This window comes from Podarcis erhardii (genome assembly GCF_964252035.2).
Source record: "Podarcis erhardii genome assembly, chromosome: 3".
Taxonomy (NCBI): Eukaryota; Metazoa; Chordata; class Lepidosauria; order Squamata; family Lacertidae; genus Podarcis; species Podarcis erhardii.
The window spans coordinates 123,483,627-123,508,641 of NC_138507.1; the positions used below are offsets into that span (position 1 = coordinate 123,483,627).

Here is a 25,015-nt window from a genome sequence, read left to right on the forward strand (position 1 = left end):
GAGGGCGGCTCCTTCGCCAAGCCGGGCGCGCGCGCGCTGGGAGGGAGCTGGGAGGGAGCTGCCCGGCGGCGCCTGTCACGGCGGCGAGGCGCGTCCCCCTCTCTCTCTCGCCATGGCCGGCTACGAGTACGTGAGCGCCGAGCAGCTGGCCGGCTTCGACAAGTACAAGGTGGGCGCGCTGAGGGGGCGGCGGCGGCGGGGGGGGCCCGGCTGGATGACCTCTGGGGACCCCCTTTCTCCCTTCCCCCTCGTTCTCCGGGCTGCGCGCGGGACCCGCCCTTCCTCTCAGGCGCCCGAGGGGCCTCCTCCTCCCACCCTCGCCGGCCCCGCTGCTGCCTTCCTCCTCACAGGTTCCGGCCTTGGAAGCCCCCCCCCCTCCTCCTCCTCTGGCCGGGCGCCTGCGGAACTCCCCGCTGGGCAGCGACGCAGAAGGGAGCGAGCGAGCGGCTGCCACGTGTTTGCCGGTTCTCACGTGCCTGCCCGGGCTTGGGTGGCTCCCTCGCGCAGCCGCTTCCACGCCGGACCTTCTGGGTCTCTTCTTCGCTCGGGGTGGGGGGCGGTTAGGGGGTCAAGCGAGGACCCGGGAGAGACCCTTCAGCTGGACTGCGAAGCTCCCCGGGTGCGGCCTTGTTGTGAGGGTGGAAGGAGGCGGCGGAGAATGGCCTGGACGCCCCCCCCCCCGGAGCTCCTTGACCCCAGTCAGTGGAGAGGGTTGTAGAGTTGGGAAGGGACCCCCTAGGGTCATCTAGTCCAACCCCAGGAAATATACAGTGGTACCTCGGGTTACATACGCTTCAGGTTACGGACTCTGCTAACCCAGAAATAGTACCTCGGGTTAAGAACTTTGCTTCAGGACGAGAACAGAAATCGTGCTCCGGCGGCACAGCAGCAGCAGGAGGCCCCATTAGCCAAAGTGGTGCTTCAGGTTAAGAACAGGTTCAGGTTAATGTACTTAACTCGAGGTACCACTGTAATGGGATGCGGGTGGCACTGTGGTTAAACCACAGAGCCTAGGACTTGCCAATCAGAAGGTCGGTGGTTTGAATTCCCGCGATGGGGTGAGCTCCCGTTGCTCGGTCCCTGCTCCTGCCAACCTAGCAGTTCGAAAGCACGTGAAAGTGCAAGTAGATAAACAGGTACCGCTCTGGCGGGAAGGTAAACGGCGTTTCCGTGTGCTGCTCTGGTTCGCCAGAAGCGGCTCAGTCATGCTGGCCACATGACCCAGAAGCTGTATGCCAGCTCCCTCGGCCAATAAAGCGAGATGAGCGCCGCAACCCCAGAGTCGGCCATGACTGTACCTAATGGTTAGGGGTCCCTTTATCTTACCACTGTAATCAGATAGAATCATAGAACAGATTCTCATTCATGATTCCCACATTGGAAGAGAGTGTATGGGGGCAGCTGCAAGCACATGAGAATCCTCTCCTGCAGTGAGCAAGGGGCAGCCTGCGCATGGTCTCCACACGGAGGACTTGCGACAACTTTTGGTTTATTCCCCTTTTGGTTTCTCCTCCTTAGCCCTGTGGTGCCGAGGTTTGCGAGGGACCTTACATATCCCCAAAGGGTCGACATGCGTTCTTCTCCTCCATCCCCATCCCTGCTGTTATTTTAAGTTTGCCAGACGTGTGCTGACTGTCAGGGCTGCATCTGGTGAAAGAGCCATGTGGGAATAAATGGTGGAATTGCGAAATCTCAGTGGCTTAGTTCAAGAAATACCAAATGTTCTTTCCTTTGGCAAGGAGCAGATTGCAGGGCGTGGCTGGTAGTTACAACTCGGTGGCGGAGCAGTCGTGGGTTCAATTCCCATCCTCTCCAAGTCGGGCTCAAAAAGACTCATTGTCCAAAGTCCTGTGAAGCCATCGCCTCTCAGCTAGAGGAACAGTGAACATGACTCAGTATTTATACTCCTTTTTGGCAAGGAGCACAAAGTAGTGTACCTACTTCTCCTACTTCGCCTCATGGCAACCCTGTAATATTTGGGGGGGGGTGTTATACATCATGGCCAAGTGTGTGTTTGAATCCTGCTCTCCCAGGTTTCTGGCACTCTACCCACTACACCACACTGCCTTTCTTAGCAATGTAGTGGCCAAACTACTCCTGCCTTTCCTCCCAATCTTGGAGCGGGGTAGAGATGCCTCCAGGACTGATCACCACCAACTTTTGCAGGCTGCGAAGGAGGCTCAGCTCCCCACGCTCCCCGGATGATTATATGAGTCAGGGGAGAACCATGTTTGCCACCTTGAGCTATTTGGAGAGGAAAGGTGGGATAAAAATGTCATCCTGAGCATCTCGGAGCTCCTTGGCTGAGTGGTAGCCAAATGGGCGGCTTCATTTTTCCCAGTGAAAGGACAACTGGAGTCTTGCTTGGCAGCCATATGCCTGAGACACCTGGAGCACATTGCCCAAGAGAGGACCACGCAGGCTAGCTGCAGGCCTCCTGCTCTTGTTGGAAAATGAGATTGGGATAGGGCTTCCTTAGGCACAAACTGTCTAGAGGCAAAGGCAGGCTGTCATCCTTTTTTATCTTTGTGAACAAGGCTAGTCAAAAATTGTGCATCCCTGTAGATGAGTGGTTTGAGTGGAGGAAACCATTTCAGTTTGCAAAACAGACCCAGTAGTGGGGTTTTCCTACAAGTGTCTGTTACTCTCCTGATGATATTTTAGGGATTGGGGTTGGTGAAATACAAGGGGGACATGTAACCAACTGCTTCTCTCTGTCCCCAGTCTGCTCCCCCCTTCTCTTTCTCTCTCTCTCCCCCCCCCCCACAACTGCTTACTGTTCTTCCTGTTTCCATCCTCCCTTCTCACAAAGCCGAGGCCCAGCATAAATGTTTGTCCTCAGAGGTGAAAACTCACACTGCCCTATGCGTGGGTGGTTTTGCTCACTGCCCCCTCGCTTTTCTCTCCTACTGTTGTCCCCTTGAGCAAGCGCATTTATATACTGTACAATCCTTAATTTTTCTGGTGCTTTGGAGGGTCGGAGGAGTGTTTTCTTGTTTTTCTTGTTGTTTTTTTACTTCTTTAAATCTTGGGGTAGATAGAATGTCTCTGTCTTTCCTTTCAGTAGGGCAGTTTTGCAGTCAGAACGGCTGGCCGGTAACCATGGTTCTGCAGTCCGTAGGGACTGTGGTTTTCTGCACAAATTATTCCTCTAAAAATCCACCTCTGCGTGGTCACCCACGTCACGTTCAATTTGCATGGTCGTAGTTGCTGAACCTTAGGCGTAGGAAGGCACCCTGTATTGTCTGTGGTGCAGCTTGCCCCCTTAGGAATAAACCTTTTTGCTTCCATCTGCACATTTCTGTCATATGTGAGACTCAAACGGTCAGACTTCCTTTCTCTAATAGAAGCTGGTTCAATAAGAGACAAAGATTTCCCAGTTTTGAATATTGCTCTGTGGTGCCGACACTCTTATCTGCACGTCTTGCCATTTTTGATGATAGCTGTGGATTTGCAGTGGCTTGATTATTACCAGCTTAACTTGAGGGGGCCGAGTCACTTGAGATTTTTGAATTGCTCTTGAGAGTTATAGGAATGAGCTGATTATCTGAGAGGCAGCCTTTTTTGGGGGGGACACAGCCCCCTTGTCAACAGGAGGAGCTCATGTCTGCACCTTAGAATGTGAGACGAACCCTGCAGGATCACACCAAAGGCCCACCTCGTCCAGAATTCTGTTTTCTTCTGTTGTCTGGTATTCAGAGACATGACACTGGAGCTCGTAAATGGCCATTATGAGTACAGTAGTAGCTTTTGATAGCTTTAGTCTCCATGATGCTCTCTAAACTATGGTTACCAGATTTTTTTCAATGAATCCGGGGACACTTTTTTTTTTTAAGCTGAGTAGCAACAGGGAGTCAGTAGTGGGCAAGGGATGCAGGTGGCGCTGTGGGTTCAACCACAGAGCCTAGGACTTGCCAATCAGAAGGTCGGCGGTTCGAATCCCCACGGCGGGGTGAACTCCCATGGCTCGGTCCTTGCTCCTGCCAACCTAGCAGTTCAAAAGCACTTCAAAGAGCAAGCAGATAAATGGGTACCGCTCCGGTGGGAAGGTAAACGGCATTTCTGTGTGCTGCTCTGGTTCACCAGAAGTGACTTAGTCATGCTGGCCATATGACCCAAAAGCTGTACGCCGGCTCCCTCGGCCAATAAAGCGAGATGAGCACCACAACCCCAGAGTCGGCCACGACTGGACCTAATGGTCAGGGGTCCCTTTACCTTTACCTAGCAACAGGGAGTCAGTAGTGGGGATGGTGAGGAAAAAGACCCTGGGCCCAAGCACACATGCATATTGTATAAAGGTGCAAAGCCCTTTCGCACCCTGTGAAACATAAATGCACAGAGTTTTTTAAAAACTGGGCAACGCTCGCCCGCCCACAACTCTTGAGCCTCCCCCCCATCAGTCAAAACAAAGGGGGAAGGAGATCTATACTGCCAGACATCCCCGATTCTCCTTCAGCAGTGGCAGTGGCTTCAGGAGCTGTTCGCTGCTGTGGCGCCCAATACTTTTCCTCTCCAGAAGTCCCCATATGACATGTCTTGTGCATAACACATCATATGAGGACTTCCGGTGAGGAAAAATGGGGGGCGCCATGGCAGCGAGCAGCTCCTGAAGCCAGCCAGAGCCAACTGCACTACCAGGCTGGCTCCGGGCTGCTGACTGCCACTGCCATGTTTCCCAGGGACAGATTTGCAAATCTGGGGTCATTCCAGAGACGGAATTTGTCCAGGGACAGATTTGCTAATCTGGGGACCGTCCCCGGGAAAGGGGGACGTCTGGTAACCCTACCTTAAATGTCTGTTTAAGCCGTTGAAGTTGATGGTGGTTGCAACATCTTAAGAGTATCAGATTCCATAGTTTAGCCATGTATATATTATGCGAAGATGGTTTTCTGATCATTTTGGTTGCCTTTTTTTGCACCTTTCCCACGTTCTATATTCTAATATCCTTCTTAGATGCAAGAGCCAGAATCAGTGAATTGGATCAGAAGCAGATTGAAAGGTCTCTCGACTCACAGTGCTACAGCCTGTTAAAATCCTTTTCTCCCTGTCAAAACAGGCTAACCACCTAATTGTAGTTTCTGTGGGGCTTCAGTTTTGATTTCCAAGAAAGCAAATAACAAAGCAAATAACAGGAGACCTTGGAACTTTAAGCTGCCTGGGGACAAAATCAGATATTTTTTTCAGTTAGGAAATTGGAGCTTATAACTGTGATGGTCACCAAGAAAAAACAGATAATGTGTAGGCAATTTCCGTTGAAGGTGAAGGCTGTCTGGATTAAACTTTCATTAGACACACAACACAGTTGTTTGTCCCTCTCTCCTGACCTCATTTTCATTGGTTTCGTTGCCAGGGAAAATACCCAAAAGCCTGTCTAGAAAGATTTATATAGCTCCTGCCCCGACCCATATTGGGGCAGCCGGAATAATACTTTCACAAGGATAAGTCAGTGCACATGCACACAGATTTAATAATTCATCCTGTTAACGAAACCTGATTTCTGGAAAATCTGAATATTCTGTAGTGATTATAACAGACCATAATTCAGTCGGCAGAGATACGCATGTTTCTGGAAATTTTGAATAAGACACTTTCTGGAAAATTTTCTAATAATCCTAAATCAATCAGAATCCAACTGGCATGTCTAGATTATTTATAATTTAATGCTTCCCTCATCCAACCCCAAGTGTTCACACACATTCATAAAACACATTAGTGCGCATTATATATTGAATGCTTTCAAGGGTTGGTCACCTGGAAAATTGAATCACAACTTTCAGATTGTCCAACTTGACTGCTGCACTCTGTTTTTATTTATTTAATGGATTAATTTCACAAAACAAGGCATTTCTAGAAGTGGAACATATTATTTGGTAAAACGAGGTACCGGTAATGGAAAAATTTCCAGCCCTTTCACTGGTGCTCAAGTTACTCTGTTGATTTTTTGCCACTAAATTACATTGTGGTTTAATGAGTGGTACAGGATTCCCTCCCCACCTGTGTCTTCTGTGGGGTAGAAGTTTGCCCCAAGCAGATGGGGCTGTGCAGCTTCCTTCGCAATTGACTCGAACTCTGCAAGATTCAATTAAAGAGTTGATTGCAGTTTTTCCTGTTGGAGCTTAAACTGAATACTCATACGAGGTTATCCTGGGGACACCGATCTGATGGTCTTTAATTGCAATAGCCCCATCGAACTCCACAGCATTGGTGGCAGTCCGGGCTTGTTCTACTCAGAGTAGACTCCTTGAAATTAATATACATGACTTTTGTTTATTTATTTAGAGCATTTGGCACCCTGCTCTTCAGCCAAAAAGGCTCCCAATGGAAACAATACAGTCCCTCCCGTCAGGCTTACAATCTAAAACCCAGAGCACACAAGGAAAAAGGAAGAGGGCGGGATGAGGAAAATTAAAACTCAGGCACCAGATTCTAAACCAGGGGTCGGCAAAGTTTTTGTGGCTTGGGCCGGTTCACGGTCCTGCAGATGGCGCAGTGGGTTGGAGAGTGTGTGTGTGTGTGTGTGTGTGTGTGTGCATGCATGCACAAATGCTATTTCTAGCGCGGAGGAGGCATGCACAGCTTCTCATTGCCTTCAGGAGCTTCCTGCAGCCAATGGGAAGCCGGCCAGTGTCACGGAACGCAGTCCCCGTGCCAGTTTAGTGCGGCACACGGGAGCTGACCGAGTGGGCGGCGGGGTCCATGGGCTGGTTAAATGACCCCCCACGGGCCGCTTGTGGCCCATGGGCCTTAGGTTGCCGACCCCTGTTCTAAACACTTGCTCCGATAATGATCTGCCGGCATAGTTCAGGGGTAAGAGGTTCCTGATGGAGCGAGCTCTGCTTCTCAGGTCTTCCGCTGTTGCAGATCTGCTCTGGGACTTTGTTGGATGCAGCCCTGTGTTTCAGAATACCAGCTGGTGGGAATCACAGGTGGGGAGAGTGCTGCTCCTGGGTTCAAATCCTGCTTGTGGGCTTCCCTTTGGGGCATCTGCTTGGCCGCCGTGAGAACATGATACTAGACTAGATGGGCCATTGACCTGGCCCAGCAAGCTTCTTTTATGTTCTTAAGTGAAACTTCCTGGTAGCAAAACAGCCTTCTAGAGCAGACACCCCAGTGTTTGTCTCTTCGGGAAGCCTTTTTTCCTGTCGGAGCCGAGGTTGGATTGTAGAGCTCTGCTGCCTGTTTTCTTCAGGGGTTCTAGGTAAGCAAGGAATTTCCCTGCCCTCTCACGCACGCCTTTGCATACTCCCCAAAACAAAGAGGCATTGTGCGGCAGCCCTGGCTTCTTAACGTTCAGAGTCCAAGCTGGAGCTGCGTGAGGCTCACGCTGCCGTCCTGTGACCCTGGCTCTCCGGATCCTACTTCTTCTCCAGGATGCAAAGTCCTCCACTCTTCCGGCTTCCAGCTCGATGCCTCTGGGTGGAGAGTTTAAGGGGAGCAATCAGTTCGCTTCATTCACTTGGACATGAGAACAAGCTGTTGCTGGAACGAGTGGGAGGTTTCCGAGAAGCCGAAGCAGAGCTGAGTGCTGTGTTAAACGATGGCTTTTCATGGGGCAGCTTTTGCCTCTTATTATTAGGAAGCATATGGAGAACACCAAGATACTGTAAGCATGTGGCAACAATACCTTCATCTTCTCATGCCCTGGTATCTGTGTTCTCCATTCAGTCCGCACCCCAAAATCTGCATGCGTTTGACATGGTTTTATTAGGTTTACTGGAAAGCCGTTTGCTTAAGTCAAGCAATTCCTAAGCAATCAAATAAATATAATGACTAACTTGTAGCAGAGCAAATTCAGTGTATGTCTCCTCACCTTTCCTCCCGAAGGTATGTGCACTTTGGCCCCAGGTATATGAGGCTGGGTATATCACAACAGCTGAAAACCTGTGCGTTGTCAGGGCTCAGAATCCATGCCTCTGTTGAATTGGCACGCCAAGCTTTTGCCTTTTAAGAGCTGGGAATCTTTTAGCAAGAGGAAGGGGTGGAATCGTGGAGCTGTAGAGTTGGAAGGGACCCCAAGGTTCATAAAGTCTGACCCTCTCCTCCTCCATGTATTTGTCTAATGCTCTTTTAAAGCCATCGAGTCTGGTGGCCATGCCTGCCTGCAGGAGTGCACTGCTGGAATAAATTCTTTTATCTGTCCTGAGCCTTCCAACATTCAGCTTCATTGGGGCTGATGGGAATTAGGAGTCCCAACAACATTTGGAGGGATGCACAGTTCCCTCTTCTGCACTGTTGTTGTTGTTTAGTCGTGTCTTGACTCTTCGTGACCCCCTGGACCAGAGCACACCAAGCACTCCTGTCTTCCACTGCCTTCCGCAGTTTGGTCAAACTCATACTGGTAGCTTCAAGAACACTGTCCCACCATCTCGTCCTCTGTCCTTGTGCCCTCCATCTTTCCCAACATCAGGGTCTTTTCCAGGGAGTCTTCTCTTCTCATGAGGTGGCCAAAGTCTTGGAGCCTCAGCTTCAGGATCTGTCCTTCCAGTGAGCACTCAGGGCTGATTTCCTTCAGAATGGAGAGGTTGGATCTTCTTGCAGTCCATGGGACTCTCAAGAGTCTCCTCCAGCACCAGAATTCAAAAGCATCCATTCTTCGGCGATCAGCCTTCTTTATGGTCCAGCTGTCACTTCCATATATCACTACTGGGAAAACCAGAGCTTTAACTATACGGACCTTTGTTGGCAAGGTGATGTCTCTGCTTTTTAAGATGCTGTCTTCTGCATTACAGTGATGCGAAACAACACTTTGGTGGCCATTTCTGGCTTTGGAGACATTGTTTACTCCTCTTCAACCATGGAGGCAATCCTACAGCTGCATTGAAACTAGAAACTCTGGCCTGTGTGAGAGAGGCCGAGAGAAACCTAAGGCTCTGAGCCTGGCCACTTCAGTGATATTCTAGACCTCTTTAGAAGGAAACCTGTCTTCGGTTTCTGGATATACGAGGGCTGGGCCAACATACAGGCTGAGTAATGGCTCAGTAAGGCATAAATCATTGTTCACTTAGGAACATAGGAATCTGTGCACATGGTGGACAGGTGCCAGGGAAAGCAGCACAAAAACAAATTCTGAAACTGCACCGTTTTCGGAGGAACAGGAAGCTGCCTTATATAGATGAAGGATATTCCCAGTTCCACCTGGCTTGACCCTGGGACCTTCAGCGAAGCAGATGCTCTCCTGCTACTGCCTTTGGTGAAGGGAAGAAAGGGGTAGGATGACAGTGCTTCAGAAAGATACACAGGGACACTTGCCGTCTGGCTGTATTAAAGCCGCAAATGTAAACATCAAATTAAGATGCCCATCCCATAATATCAGACATACAGGGCTGGCTTGTGGCTGCTGCATTTCTTACAGTTTACTACTGCAGTCTCCTATACGGCACTCTTAACATTCCCTTGGGGTCTGCAAGACTAAAAATAATTTGCTCCCCTTAGTGTGCTACCTTTATGTTCAGCAAAACAACTGTCAGCTGGTTTGAGAACAGGGCGCTTGGGAGGAGGAATCCTCTCCTATCCTGTCCTCTCCAAACCCAGGAATGTGTTAACGCACATGAAGTCTTTTTGGCTGTAGGATTTCATCTCAGTTTGCAGTTCAGAGAAGGTCATGTGTGTCTCCACCATCAAGCAAGTTATTTTGATGTGGAGCTTATTTTGATGTGGAGCAAATCGTTGTTGTGGGATTTGTAGTTGTTGTAAGGATAAAAGCGGGTGGCGGGGGGAGAGAAGAGAACCACGTAGCCTATGCTGCTGGGATTACTGGAATTCCTGACTCTTGTTTTTAGTGAGAGGAAGGAGGAAATTATAAAGGGGGAAGATGATGCAGCGATGGATAGGTGAGAGTCTTGTGGCGAACCTGATCTCATTTTTTGACAGAATTACAAGCCTGGTAGATGAAGGGAACGCAGTGGATGTAGCCTACCTTGATTTCAGCAAGGCATTTGACAAGGTGCCCCATGATATTCTTGTAAAGAAGCTGGTAAAATGCGGACTTGACTATGCTACCACTCAGTGGATTTGTAACTGGCTGACTGACCGAACCCAAAGGGTGCTCATCAATGGTTCCTCTTCATCCTGGAGAAGAGTGACTAGTGGGGTGCCACAGGGTTCTGTCTTGGGCCCGGTCTTATTCAACATCTTTATCAATGACTTGGATGATGGACTCAAGGGCATCCTGATCAAATTTGCAGATGACACCAAACTGGGAGGGGTGCCTAACACCCCAGAGGACAGGATCACACTTCAAAACGACCTTGACAGATTAGAGAACTGGGCCAAAACAAACAAGATGAATTTTAACAGGGAGAAGTGTAAAGTATTGCACTTGGGCAAAAAAAAATGAGAGGCACAAATACAAGATGGGTGACACCTGGCTTGAGAGCAGTACATGTGAAAAGGATCTAGGAGTCTTGGTTGACCACAAAATTGACATGAGCCAACAGTGTGACGTGGCAGCTAAAAAAGCCAATGCAATTCTGGGCTGCATCAATAGGAGTATAGCTTCTAGATCAAGGGAAGTAATAGTGCCACTGTATTCTGCTCTGGTCAGACCTCACCTGGAGTACTGTGTCCAGTTCTGGGCACCACAGTTCAAGAAGGACACTGACAAACTGGAACGTGTCCAGAGGAGGGCAACCAAAATGGTCAAAGGCCTGGAAATGATGCCTTTTTTTTTTTTTTTTGTTATTTATTTATTTATTTATTAAGGATTTTCTTGTTTTACAGAAGGGTAGTGCCTCGTATTTTTTTTTCCTTCTTCTTCTTCCATGTAACGTTTTTACAAATCCGTTTCATTTGTTGAGGCATTAGGGGGAGAAGAAAACAGAAATAAAAAAGAAAGGGGGGGTGGGGAGAGGGGGGGATGGATGGGGGTGGGGTCGGGTGGCGGTGTTTCTATTATGTTTAATGTATGTAGAGTTTGGTGTCAGCGTTGCTTGTGTTGTTCACTTGTGTTCCTTTGGTGGTGAGAGAGGTTGGGGTTGGCTTAGGGTGTGATTGTTTGCTTGTGATTGGCTGTGGTGATCTTTGTTTTCGTGTGTGAGTGAGGTGGGTGGGTGTTTTGGATCAGGTTAGCCATATTGATTTGTATGCTGTTGGTGGATTATTGTCATTGTCCTGTTGGGCTGTGTATGTGATAAAGGGGAGCCATACCGGGGTGAAGGCGTCTTCTTCTGTTTGTCCCCGTGTCAGTTTCAGTTTATTAGTTAATTTTTCTAGTAGGGCTGTTTCCCATACTATTTGGTACCATTGGTCCATGCTTACTCCTGACAGGTCTCTCCAGTGTCTGGTTATGATGCTTCTGGCTGCTGAGAGCAGGTGGGTTATGAGTTCTTTGTGGTGTAAATGGGCATTGTTGTCTTGGAAGATGTTTAGTAGGGCCAATTCTGGGGTGATGTCTATTACTTGCTTAGTTATTTTACATATTTCTCGTATGGCTGTTGTCCAGAATAGTTGAATTTTGGGACACTCCCACCACATGTGGAGGTATGTGCCTGAGGAGGTGCACCCTCTCCAGCATTTTGGTGAGGTTCCTGGGTGTATTAGCGCTAGTTTCCTTGGTGTTAGGTACCACCTGTAGGTGAGTTTCAGTGTGAGTTCTTTTCTTTTTGTTGATATGGATTTAAAGGGGGGTTTAGACCACATTCTGGTCCATTGAGTGGGGTTAATCTCATAGCCTATGTCATTCTCCCATTGTTTTTTGATTGTGTCTAGGGGATTTGCGGGATTTTGGAGTAGTATTTTGTATATTGCGGATACCGTCCCTTTACCGTTTCCCTTTGTTGTTAGGAGGAGGTTTTCGAAGGCTGTCAGGGGCCTAGTTGCTGCTGATTTTACTGTTGGGTTGTTTAAGAAGGCATGTAGTTGGTGTTGTGTTAACCAGGTCATTTGGGTGTCTTCTAGTTTGTCTTATATTTCTTGTGTTGACAAGGGTTTGTTATTTTTATAAAAGTCTATTAGGCGATATAAGCCTTTGGTTCGCCAGGTTTTTATCTGGAGGTTTTGTGCTGCATGGTGGAATAATGGGTGGTACGCCAGGGGGATTAGTGGGGATGGGGTTGGGGAGAGTTTGCCTATTTGTGTTTTCCATGCTTTGAGCATGGTCTGTGTGTACCTGTTAAGTGTTGTGGGAATTTTCTTTAGTTTGTTTGGGAGGAGTGGGTATGTTGTGGTGCAGGTGTTTTCAATTGTGTCCCTCTCTAGGTGTACCCATTGTTTTGTCTCATCTTCTAGTATATATGGGATTATATGGCGTATTTGGTTGGCATTGTAATATGCTTCTATGTTGGGGATTCCCCATCCTCCTTCTGAGGTGGGGAGGTGCAGGTATTTGGGGCTTATTCTTGGTTTTTTATGTGAGAAGATGAAGGAGTGTAGTTTTCTCTGCCAACTGTGAAGTTGTGTTGAGGGGATCCAGATTGGGAGGGTTTGGAATAGGTAAGTTAGTTTTGGGAGTGTGATCATTTTGATCATGGCTATTTTGTCTGAGAGAGTGAAATTCGTGTTATTCCATCTCTTTAGGTCTTTGTTAATTTGTCGCCACAGGGGCTTGTAGTTGTGGAGGTACAGTTTATTGAGGTTTCTGGTTATTTGTACCCCTAGGTATCTGAACTTGGTGTGGCAAAGTTTTATTTTGGTGACCTTCGTGAGTTCTTTTTGGGTGTGAGGAGGGGTGTTGAAGCACATAGCTTCTGACTTTGTAAAATTTACCTGTAGGCCCGACACCATTGCAAATGTGTTGAGTTCTCTGATTAGGGAGGTTGCTGTGCTTATGGGGTCTGGTGTTGTGACCATTAGGTCATCTGCAAAGAGCCCTAATTTATAGGTTCTGCCTTTTATTTCCACTCCCTTGATGTCTGTGGCTGCTCGGATGCGGATTGCTAAGGGTTCCAGAGCCAGGATAAATAAGAAGGGAGACAGTGGGCATCCTTGTTTTGTGCCTCTTTGGATAGCTATAGTATTAGAATCCATATTGTTAGTTCTGCATTTTGCTGAGGCTTGGGAGTATATTTGTTTGAGGATTTGTAGGAAGTTGGGGCCAAATTTCATGTTAGTTAGTACTGCTAATATGTATTTCCACTCCAAGCAATCAAAGGCTTTGAGGATGTCTAGGGACATGATTGTCAATGGGAGTTTCGTTGCCTTGCTGTGTTCGATCAGGTTCAGTAGTTTCCTGATGGGGTCTGTTATATTGCGGCCAGGGACAAAGCCAGTCTGGTCTGGGGCTATTAACTTGTGTAGGAAGATTTTTAGGCGGTTGGCCAAGATTGATGTGAATATCTTGTAGTCCTGGTTTATTAATGAGATTGGGCGGTATGATTCTACTTTGAGGCTGTCTTTTAGTGGTTTTGGGATGGAGACTATTTTGGAGTGGGTCCAGGTTTTGGGGATGGGGGCCCCTTTTATGATGTCGTTGAATAGGCGGGTCATGTAGGGCATCAAGGGTTCTTTGAATTTCCTATAGAATTCTGCTGTGAAGCCATCTGGGCCTGGGGCTTTGTGTGGTTTCAGGTTTTTGAGGACCGCATCTATTTCCTCTGGGGTGATAGGGCTGTCCATGAATTCCTGTTCCTCATCAGTTAGGGTAGGCATGGTCAGTCCTGCTAGAAATGTTCTGATTTCCTTCTCTGGTGGGTTATGGGAGGTGTATAGGTTGGCGTAGAATTCTGCAAATTCTGAGGTTATTTCTTCGGGGGAGAATGTTATGTTGCCGTCTTTTTTGGTGATGCAGTGTATTCTTGTTTTGAGTGCTTTTTTCCTACATCTATTTGCTAGTAATCTGGAGTTTTTCCCTCCATATTCGTAGAAACGTTGTTTAGAGTATAGAATGTTGATCATTGTTTTGTTAATTTCTAGGGAGTCTAGTTCTCTCCTTTTTTGTTCTATAAGTTTGAGGAGTTTTTTAGATCCTGTTTGTTTGTAGCGTGATGAGAGGGCTGTGATGTCTTGTTCTATTTTGCTAATTTTTGAGGAGGTTTGTTTTTTAAGGAATGTTTTCTCTTTTATGCAAGCTCCTCTGGTGACCGCTTTCATTGCGTCCCATAGGAGGGGGGTTGTTATATTGTTTACATCATTTTCCTTGAAGTAGTTTTGGAGGGTTTTTGTGAGACTCTCTCTAATTTGTTTGTTTGTAGTTAGGATGGGACTGAAGGACCATGATGGGGTGGTTTGTGTTCCTTCTCCTATTTTAACGATGACTTCTACTGGGGCGTGATCTGTGATTTTAATGTTACCTATGTTTGTTGATTCCACTGAGGGGATCAGACCCTGTGTGAGTAGAATGCTGTCCAGTCTGGACACTGTATCATGGCGTCCTGATTGGAATGTATGGCTGATGTCTCCCGGGTTTTGCTCACCCCAAATGTCGTAGAGACCCCTGTTTTTTAGCATTTTTAGTAACTTGTAGGAGTTCCTAGTTGTTGGGGGTTTCCTTCGGAGGAAGGTTGCCCATGGGGTTGTGGGGTGGATATCTTTCAGGGATAAACCTTTCATATTTAGATTGAGGTCCCCTCCTAGGATTGCTTCCCCTTCAGAGAAGGAGAGGAATTTGTTTAGTGTCTTCTGGAAGAATTCTAATTGTTTGGTGTTTGGGGCATATATGGAGCCGATTGTCAGTTTGATTTTGCCATCTAGTGTCCCTTTAGCGAAAATGAATCTGCCTTTTTTGTCCTTGAGGACTGTTGTGGCAGTGAAGTTCAGGTCTCTACTGAGTATTATGGCTACACCACGAGCTTTCCCTGAGCCTTGTGCGACCCACTGTTGACTGAAGCGGGGGTCGCTCAGGAGTTTGCTGCCTTTGGGTGGGTTGTGTATTTCTTGTAGGAAGGTGATGTGTGGTTTCATGGTGTTTATGTATGAGGTGATGCGTTTTCTTTTGATGGGGTTTCCCAGCCCCCTCACATTTAATGTAATTGCTTTTAGGTTAGCCATCTTGCTTATCTTTTATGTGGGGCGATTCCCTGCCAACCCGTTCGGGTTGTCTTGTGTCTCTCTCTTCGTGTTGTTTAAAGAACCAGTGGGGTTGCGCTGACCTAGGGTGTGGTGGGTGGGGGGCTAGTGGGAGTAGAGTGAGATTTGGGTTAAAGAGTAGGGGGTAAGTTGTAGGGAGTTTCCTATATATAGTCATATAGGTGTTTGTTTGGGGTATTTTGGGCCATCTGGCATTTAGCCGGTTGGTCCTAGGTCTCAGCTGGTGTGGAAGGCCATGTTCAAGGACAGGCCATCTCCCCTGTTGTCTGCGATAGGGGGTGATCAGCGAGACAGTGTGAAGTGACTTTGTAACGTCGCTGTCAGGTATAAGGTTCGTAAGCAATGTTGCCAATGTTATAAGCAACATTGTTGGTGTGTTGGGGTGGGGATGTGGGTGCTGGTACGCTCTGGTGCCACCATATTGCTGGTTGGGTATCAGATTTTAGCCTGATTGTGGGTTGTGTTATTAAGGTTGGAGTTGTTTTTCCTTAGTATGGAGTATGAGGATGTTGAAGGTGTGGGTGATGGGGAATGTGGTTGAGGTCGTCTGGACTGGTGTTGGGGTGGGGGTTTCTGTGGGGGTGCGGGGCTGGGGGGAATGTTGATGGTGTTAACTAAATCTATGTTTGGGGGGGGGAGAGGGGGAAAAGGGGGGGGGAGAAATCACCAGTCCTTCGGTTTGTGGGGTTTTTTCCTGGTTGCTTCATTGAGCTGCAGTTGTTGTTGTTGTTGTTGTAGGGTTGTCCATCTGCGATGAATTGGTTTGGTTAGTCTTGGTCTGGTTTCTTGTGTCGTATGGCCGGCGGGACGGTTCTGAGCGTTGTGCTTGTCTGTATTGGTTTGCGTTGTTCTGCCGCTTCTGTTGTTTCTTTTTGCTCTGTACCGTCGTCCAGTTGCTTGCTGTTGTTTCCTCGTGGTTGGGGCTGTCACTTGGCGGATTTGTCGGTTGCCATTCCGGTGGGAGGTCGAGTTCAAGGTTCTTTAGTAGTTGCAGGGCCTCAGGTATGCTGGTAACCATGTGTTGTGTTGTATTGGTTGTTACAATGAGACGGAAGGGGAAGCCCCATCGGTATTTGATCCCTGCTTGTTGGAGACGCTGGGTGCATGGGCGCAGGCTTTTCCTCCGGTTTAGAGTATCCTGAGATAGGTCCTGTAGGGCCAGAATGGGGGTTTCTCCATATCGAAGGTTGGTTGAGTTTCTGAGGTTGTTCCATACCTCTTCCTTCTTTTTGTAGCGCGTGAAGCATACAATGATGTCTCTTGGGGGGGCGCTGGGTTTTGGCATAGGTTTTAGGGCTCTGTGAGCCCTCTCCAAGTCATCTGCCTCAAGTTTCAGGCCTGGGATTGTGTTTTTCAGCCAGCGTATAATTAGGTCTGTTGGGCTTTTCTCCTCTGCTTTTTCAGGAAAGTTGCGGAAGCGGATGTTACAGCGTCTATTGCGATCTTCAAGGTCGGCTTGCTTAATTTTCATCTCTCTGTGTTCTGTTTCCATTTGGTTTACCAGTTCGTCCAGTTTCTTGTTCACACGTGCGTTCTCCTCCCGGTATTGCTCTATTATTTTTTCTTGCATTTGGTTTTTGTTCTCTAGAGCTTCCACTTTGGAGGTTAGATTGTTGATTAGTACCTGCATGGGAGCCATTGTGGCCTTCAGTGTTTCTTCTAATCTTGCTTCCATTTCCCTCAGATCTCGTTTCGTTATTGGGTGGTCATCATCTTGAAGGGGAGTTACCATCTTAGCATTGTTTGCCATCTCCCTGGTTGGTGTCATCTCAGTCTCCCTGATAGTTTTGGTTTGAGGTTGGCTTGGCGTCCACTTGGGGTAGGGCGTGTGGTGGTTAGGAGTTGTGGCAGTGGTGATTCCTGGGTATTGTTGGGTTGTTGAGCTGATCAGGCTTTGTTGGCTGGTGGCTTTTACAGAGCGTTTGGATTAGGCGGTCATTTGTGTCACTTCTAGCCTGTGTTTTAAGAATTTCTCTTGGGTTTTCTGTAGTTGCCTCAGCGGTGCCGCCGAGGCTGGGGGGGGAGGGCAGGTAAGCAGAGGTGGGTAGACTAACGGACAGACAGTTCATATAAAGGGAGGGGGGTTAGCAGGTAGAGATGCGAGAGATTAGAGGGGTGGGGCCAGGGGAAATATGTCTTTAGGAGGGGGTTGTATATACCCAAAGGGGTACTGGGGTCCAGTTAAGGTGGAAATTGGGGTTGGGAGTGCGCTTAGAAACAGAGACAGACAAATAGGCTATATGTAAAGGGTGGAGGGAGAAAAGGGAAGAAGAAGAAGAAGAAAGAGAGAAGAAGGGGGAGGCGGGGGGGAGAGGGGAGATTGGAGTAAGAGAGAAGAGAGAGAGAGAGACAAAAAGAGTTGAGAGGAGAGATAGTACAGTAATATCAGAGGTATTAGATTGCAGCAGTAGTTTTAGCTATAGTATGAGGGGGCAAATTATGATAGGGTGATATGAATGTGTGTATGTGTTTCCTTTAGGGGAAGGGGGGGATGGAGAGAGGGAGGAGGGAGAGAGAATGAGGGGAGGAGGGGGAAGGGTGGGGGAGGGAAGGAGAAGAAAAGAGAGGGGGAGAGGGGAGGAGGGAGGGAGGGGGAGCTGCTGCAATGGTATGGGGGAAAGTCTTATTTCAAAAGAGGGGGTGGGGGGGAAAGGGCTCCCCTCTCAAAAACAAACTGATGGACAGGCTAAAAAAGGGGGGGTTGATTTTAAAAAATAAAAGGGATAGAAAAAAAAAGTTGGGGATGGAAAATGAAAGGTGGGATAAGGGGAAAAAATGAGGAGGGGTGAAGAGAGAGAGGGGAGAGCAAAAAGGGAGAGAAAAATAAAAGGGGGGAGTTGAGGGAGAGAGTATCAGTAACAATAGCAGTGATATAGAGGAAATTTTTGTTTTAAAAGAGAGTGGTGGTCGTAGCTGGGGGCGAAAGATTCCCCCCTCAAGAACAAGCCAACAAATAGACAAGAACGGGCTTTAAAAAGAGAGAGGGGAAAAAATGTGTGGTGTTTTTTTTTAAAAAAAAATAAAATAAAATAATAATAATAATAATAATATTTTCCCCTAATTATTGTTGTTATTTTTTATTTGTAAAAAAGTAATTAAAAATGTACAGGTAAAAGATAAAAATGAGAATTAAAGGTAAAAAAAAAAAAGGGGGGGTTGTCTTTAGATAGATAGATAGAGCTTTTTATTTAAAAATGAAAATAAAAATGAGTAAAGTATAGGTAAAAGAGGATAGGTAAAAGAGAGTGGAAAGTCTGGGGCGAAGTGGCAGTCCCAGGAAATGGCCTGTGATGGTTCAGGGCTGTTTTCTGGGTACTGCCATTTTAATTCTTAAGAGGGGGGTTTGAGGTGAAAATAAAATGAGGTTTAAATTGAGGGTGTGTGTGTGTGGAAAAGTGTGTCTTTAAATAGTGTGTAGAAAAGATAGAAATAAAAATAGAGATTCAAATAAAGGGTGGCTGCAGCAGCAGTGGCCCCTCTCTTAAAAAGAAAAATGATAAAAGTAGGTATATGGGGGGGGGGGGAATAAAAAAGAATTTCTTTTTTAAGAAGGGGGGGAGAGGGGTAGGAAGGAGTTAAAAAAAGGATTTTGTTTGTTGGCTGTTGTTTTTTATAGAAAAAAGGAGAAAAGAAGGGGGTAGTTTCTTCCTTTCTGTGATCTCCTTTGTCATGCGGCTTTGCATGGAGGGGTAGGCTCCAGTCGGCTCAGCCACGTGTTTTTTCGCAGCGTCCTTTGCCTTCCCGTGTTCACCTACCTCCCCTCTTCTTTGTCGGCAGAGATGGGGGCGATGGGGGCAGCAGCGGTAAAGTTAGGGCTCCTTCTTCTTTCTTTCTTTTTTTCCCTTCTTCCTTCCCCCTTCTCTTTTTCTCCCTCTCTGCGTTAGCTCCACTGTCTTCCTGGATTTGGAGCTCCTCTCGGCTGTTGGGGGGGGGGTCGGGTGCCTTTCCGGCTCAATCAAGGTCGTGGGGGGGTGTTTTGGCTCCCTTGAAAGACGCCCCGGGCACCCCCGATTCCTCTCCGTTGGCAGTGCTGGCAGCAGCAGATCTGGGAGCCCGGGAATCGGCCAGACAGAGCCTTTCACTCTGGCTGGCTTCAGGAGCTCTTTTCTGCTGCTGCAGCCGCCATGCTGCCTCCGGAAATGATGCCTTATGAGGAACGGCTAAGGGAGCTGGGCACGTTTAGCCTGGAGAAGAGGAGGTTAAGGGGTGATATGATAGCCATGTTCAAATATATAAAAGGATGTCACATAGAGGAGGGAGAAAGGTTGTTTTCTGCTGAAAGGTTGTTTTCAGCGGACACGGAGCAATGGATCCAAACTACAAGAAAGAAGATTCCACCTAAACATTAGGAAGAACTTCCTGACAGTAAGAGCTGTTCGACAGTGGAATTTGCTGCCAAGGAGTGTGGTGGAGTCTCCTTCTTTGGAGGTCTTTAAGCAGAGGCTTGACAACCATATGTCAGGAGTGCTCTGAGGGCGTTTCCTGCTTGGCAGGGGTTTGGACTCGAAGGCCCTTGTGGTCTCTTCCAACTCTATGATTCTATGATTCTATGAACAGAGTGAGGATCCCAGGACTGTGGAACTGGCGCACAGTGGCAAATAGAAATTGCTCTTTTTAAAAACATGCTTGACCTGTGGTGCAAGATTTCCAAGGAGCAGCATCCTTTGGTCTGCAGGAGGGAAAAGGATGAGACGATGGCAGCCACCCTGGGACCTGGACAGCAGGAAGCTAGGATGGAGATTGCAAGCGCAGTTTAAGAACGTATGAACTGCTCTAGGGCAAACATATCAGTCTCAAAGCGGCTGACATTCTCCTTTCCCTTCCTCCCCCACAACAAACACTGTGAGGTGAGTGGGGCTGAGAGACTTCAAAGAAGTGGGACTGGCCCAAGGTCACCCAGCAGCTGCAGGTGGAGGAGCGGAGACGCGAACCCGGTTCCCCAGATTACGAGACTACCGCTCTTAACCACTACACCACACTGGCTCTCAAGGGCAAGGTGGCGGTGGATGCGTGGGTAAGCAAGAATCCCAAAGACTTGGGAGGAAGGAAGATTACTTGGTGATGCAATGGCTGATAGGTGGGGAAGGAGATTGGGTCAGGGACTGCCTCTTTTGTAACTTTTGATTACAGGTAGCTGTTGGTAATGTTGCAGGTGTTTCTTGAAGCTCACTTGGGGTTGGAAGCTAGCCAGGAAGGTTGGGCAGGGCCACTTTCTCCGCAACTCAAGGAGCAAGCTGGGGATTGGCATGCGCTATCTTGAGGTTAGGGGATGCGGGTGGCGCTGTGGGTTAAACCACAGTGCCTAGGGCTTGCCGATCAGAAGGTCGGTGATTCGAATCCCCGTGACGGGGTGAGCTCCCGCTGCTCGGTCCCTGCTCCTGCCAACCTAGCAGTTCGGAAGCATGTCAAAGTGCTAGTAGATAAATAGGTACCACTCCGGCGGGAAGGTAAAGGGTGTTTCTGTGCGCTGCTCTGGTTCACCAGGAGCAGCTTAGTCATGCTGCCTACATGACCCGGAAGCTGTACGCCGGCTCCCTCGGCCAGTAAAGCGAGATGAGCGCTGCAACTCCAGAATCGGCCACGACTGGACCTAATGGTCAGGGGTCCCTTTACCTTTATCTTGAGGTTATAACTGAGGTGTCCCCTTCCCCTCACCACCACAAAAATAATAATAGTTCAGCTGCATTGTGTAATATACTGCAGACCCAGGCTGTGGTCAAAGTGGGTTTTGAGGGAGGGCAGGGTGGTCGTAGAGATGATGATACGATTGCATCAGTCTGTTGACTTGGCTTCCTTTTGGTGATCTTCTGTGTGTCCTTCTGGTGGTCATGTGGCCACCTGTCGTGGGCCCTTGTGAGTTAAATCTGCTTGCAGCCAGCTTCTCCATCCTTGGCCCACACAACATGTGCTAGGAAAGAGTTTAGGCCCTGCAGGGCGATCAGATGGGTCCTTCTCATTTGCCTTGCCTGCACTTTGGAGATGCATTTGTCTCCTTTCCTGGTGACATTCCAAGACGAAGTGCTTTGTCCTGGCAAGCCTTTGGTTGGCTCTTAGAGTCTATTCTTGTTTGACTTTTCTGGCAGCCTGTTTCCTTGACAGTATTTGATTTATATTGTCTGCCTGCCTCCTGGGAATTTTTTGTAGTGTGCCTCTTTATTGATGTGTGTGTGTCTTTCATCTTCTTGTGAGCCACCTTGAGTGCCTCACGTGGAGCAGGGATATAAACCAGGAGTGAGGAACCTGTGGCTCTCCAGATAATGCTAGACTACAACTTGTAACAACTCCCATCATGTGTGAAAAGGATCTGGGGGCCTTAGTAGACCACAAGCTTAACATGAGCCAACCATGTGATGCAGCACCCAAAAAAGTGAATGCTATTCTAGGCTGTATCAACAGAAGTTGAGTGTCTGTATCAAGGAAAGTAATAGTACTGCTCTCTTCTGCCTTAGTCAGACCCCACCTGGAGTCCTGTGTCCAGTTCTGGGCACCACAATTTAAGAAGGATGTGGACAAGCTGGAAGGTGTGCAGAGGAGGGCAACCAAGAGGTTCAAGGGTCTGGGAACTAAGCCGTATGAGGAGTGGTTGAAGGAGTTTGGTATGTTTAGGCTGGAAAAGAGGAGACTGAGAGGAGATAGGATAGTCATCTGAAAGGCTGCCCCAGGGAAGATGGCGCAAGCTTGTTGTCTCCTGCTCCAGAGGATAGAACCCAAACCAATGGCTAATAATTGCAAGAAGCGAGATTCCGACCAAACACCGGGGATAATTTCCCAACAGTCAGAGCTGTTTGACAGTGGAACGGTCTCCCTCGGGAGGTGGTGGACTCTGTTTCCCTGGAGGTTTTTAAGCAGAGTTCAGATGGTCACCTGTCATGGAAGCTTCAGTTGAGATCCCTGCACTGCAGAGGGTTAGGCTGCACAATTTCATGGTCCTTTGGTGAGCCTGGCTGGGGCTGATGGGAACTGCAGTGCCGCACCGACTGCAGAGGAACAGGTCAGGGAATGTTGGTTGTGGCTTCCCAGGGTTTCTTTCCAGGGACTTTTCTAGCACTACCTGGATATTGTTCCTACAAAGGTGCCTTGGAAGCTACCTGTTGTTGAGTCAGAGCGCTGGTCCATCTAGCGCAGCACTGACTTGCAGTGGGTCTCTGGGGCTTCAGACAAGGAATCTGCCTGGAGATGGTGTGGGTTGAGCCTGGGTGTGATTCAGGCGCTGCACCCACTGAGCAATGCACCTTCCCCGGGGAAGCGTTCTTAGATGAGCAAGCAGCCAGAGGTGCATTGGAATAAACTACCCTTTTCTTGCTAAGTGAGCTGTAATTAGCTGGGCAGTCTGGCTGACTTTTAATTTATGAGCAGATCTGCGCAGGCGACCAGCACCTCCCCACCATTCTCCTCTGACTTTCTGGGGGCCCATTTGGGAAATTCCTTTTTGCGTGTTGCAAGATTGCTACTTTTCCGAATTGGGTGTAAAGTGTGAAACATCCCGCATGAAGCATGATGGATTTTTTTCAGGTCTAAGCTACCAGACTGGTGATCCTCTTTTGAATGTCTGTAACCAGAGAGGGGTTTTTTATTTGGGGGGGGGGGGTGTTCCGATAATCGGAGAAGGGAGGTGAGTGTGACATTTCTCGCTCTTCTTGTCCATCTCCTGGCCTCTCTTGAGCCCAGCCCACCTGCCTCCGTCTCCTTGGATAGAATAGTACCGGTTTCCGGAATTGATTTTGTACACTAATATCCTCCCTCTTCCTTCTGTCGGTAGGTAGCTTGCGGCCTCTTAATTATTCCTGTCTAGCCACGGGGTTTGTTCTGTCCTGCCTTTCATTGAATACATGCCCCCAGGAAGGTTTCGCAAACAGAGCAGGAACAATAAGTGCACAATAAGCAGACTGTGGAACAATAAAATGGTCCGTAGTGTCATTAAGCATGCATAGTTCAAGTTGGTTAACTGCATGCTGGGATAAAGCTGTCTTTGTTGCCCGCCGATAGGCAGGCAGCGAAGGAGCCTGGGTGGGCCCCGTTGTGCTGGGAAGGCAGGCAGGAAGCCTCCATCTCCATCATCCTCCCTCCAGCAAACTTGAAAGAGCAAAAGCAATAAGGAAATTTCATTAGAGAGGGACATGGGCAGGTATAGGAGAACTCGGCCCTCCAGATGTTTTGGGACTACAACTCCCATCATCCCTGACCACTGGTCCTGTTAGCTAGGGATGATGGGAGTTGTAGTCCCCAAACATCTGAAGGGCTGAGTTTACCTATGCCTGGACAAGGGGAAGGCCACTCTGAAACCAAATTGGATGGGAATGGTAAGTACTGTGCACTGTTCTGGTCTCCTCACCTCAAACAAAGACATTAAAGACCTGGAAAGGCTCCGAAAAGGGGAAGCAAAATGATCAAGGAGATGGAGCAACTGGTGTTGTTTTGTTGTTGTTTAGTCGTTTAGTCATGTCCGCCTCTTTGTGACCCCCTGGACCAGAGCACGCCAGGCCCTCCTGTCTTCCACTGCCTCCCGCAGTTTGGTCAGACTCATGCTGGTAGCTTCAAGAACACTGTCCCACCATCTCGTCCTCTGTCCTTGTGCCCTCCATCTTTCCCAACATCAGGGTCTTTTCCAGGGAGTCTTCTCTTCTCCTGAGGTGGCCAAAGTCTTGGAGCCTCAGCTTCAGGATCTGTCCTTCCAGTGAGCACTCAGGGCTGATTTCCTTCAGAATGGAGAGGTCTGATCTTCTTGCAGTCCATGGGACTCTCAAGAGTCTCCTGCAGCACCAGAATTCAAAAGCATCCATTCTTTGGCGATCAGCCTTCTTTATGGTCCAGCTCTCACTTCCATACATCACTACTGGGAAAACCAGAGCTTGAACTATATAGTTAATGCTATAGTTAAAGCAGCTGGTGAGAAAATGTTAAAATGTTTGCAGTGGGCCCATGCAGAGTGTTTGGTAAGATTCCTCCCCCAGTTGCAGCCCACAAATAGCGAGAAGAGTTTTGGCTCACCCCTGGTATAAGCTGCTCTTCTTCTGAGAAGTTCCAGGTAGCTGCTTAGCTTGACTGTTTCCCTGTAAGGTGCATTATTGCGCTGTGTTTGCTCTTTCCACATGCAGCACATTGCAGTTGTGTCATTTTTAATTTGTAGGTTCTTTGCAGGAGGGACCTGTTTTCTTGCTGACCTGTCTTAAGGTCACCTGGTGAGCTTGTGGCTGAGTAGGGGAGGAGACCCACAGTTTACCCGCATAAAAATCCCAAACTTTGGCATGCCATGCTTGCTCCATCATCAGTTCACCTTTAGGTTGGGAAACAATTTGAGGCATCTCGTGAAGAAGCTGGACCTCAGTGACATTGGGGGGCTGCTAGAACTGTTGTGCGTGAGTAGATGCAGAACGGAGCAGGTTATACAGGAGTTCAACAAAATTGGCGTCCTCCTCATCTTGCATGTGCAGTCTTTTCCTCCCGGTTGAGAGATGAGCCAGGAGCTGTTCAAGGTCTCCTGCTCTGCTTCGCAGCAGTTTGCTCAGGGAAATACCTTTGATCATTGTGGAAACTGAACGATTTCCACGTAGGAACTTCAAATATTTGTTTTATTTCAGTGGCTGACAAAACGGAGATTAAATTTTAACAGTCAGGCATTTCAGCTCCTGCCTCCATCAGGTCCTCTGACATGAATCAAAGGATGCTGTTGCCAAGGTGATTTTGCTGCAACCTGCCAGAACCCAAACTTGTACGAAGCCCCCAAGCAGGGTGGATTTGATTTAAATGAAATCGATTTAAATCACGATTTAAATCACTAGTCAGTAAGACTTGATTAAATTCATTTTTTTACAGAAAGGTTCAACCTTGCTGGTATAATCTTAATATTTACAACCAGATGAAGCTTTTGTTTTTGGAGTCATAAATTTTCAGAGTAGTTTTTACAGTTATATCAAAAATTACTGATTTGGTTATACCATTAGAAATACATAGACAGATAATTATGAAATTATTGTTCATATTTGGACAACTTTTCTGCTGTACTTTATTGGAGAAAAATAACCATTTCCTTAATAACAATTTACACAATTTATTT

At 47.9% G+C, this 25,015-nt stretch overlaps 1 protein-coding gene across 3 annotated transcripts in view; it reads left to right on the forward strand.

The window, feature by feature from the left end:
- The first annotated feature begins 32 nt into the window (after window positions 1–32).
- Window positions 33–25,015, forward strand: part of SELENOI (selenoprotein I) — a 65,401-nt gene continuing 40,418 nt past the window's right edge. The window contains exon 1 of one of the 3 annotated variants that reach the window (XM_081854888.1): window positions 33–169. In XM_081854888.1, the coding sequence (XP_081711014.1) occupies window positions 113–169 (57 nt within the window). In that variant the 5' untranslated portion in view covers window positions 33–112. Of the gene's footprint in view, window positions 170–9,711; window positions 9,831–19,596; window positions 19,723–25,015 lie in introns of those variants that run through there. The other 2 variants (XM_081854889.1, XM_081854887.1) reach the window with 2 other exon arrangements.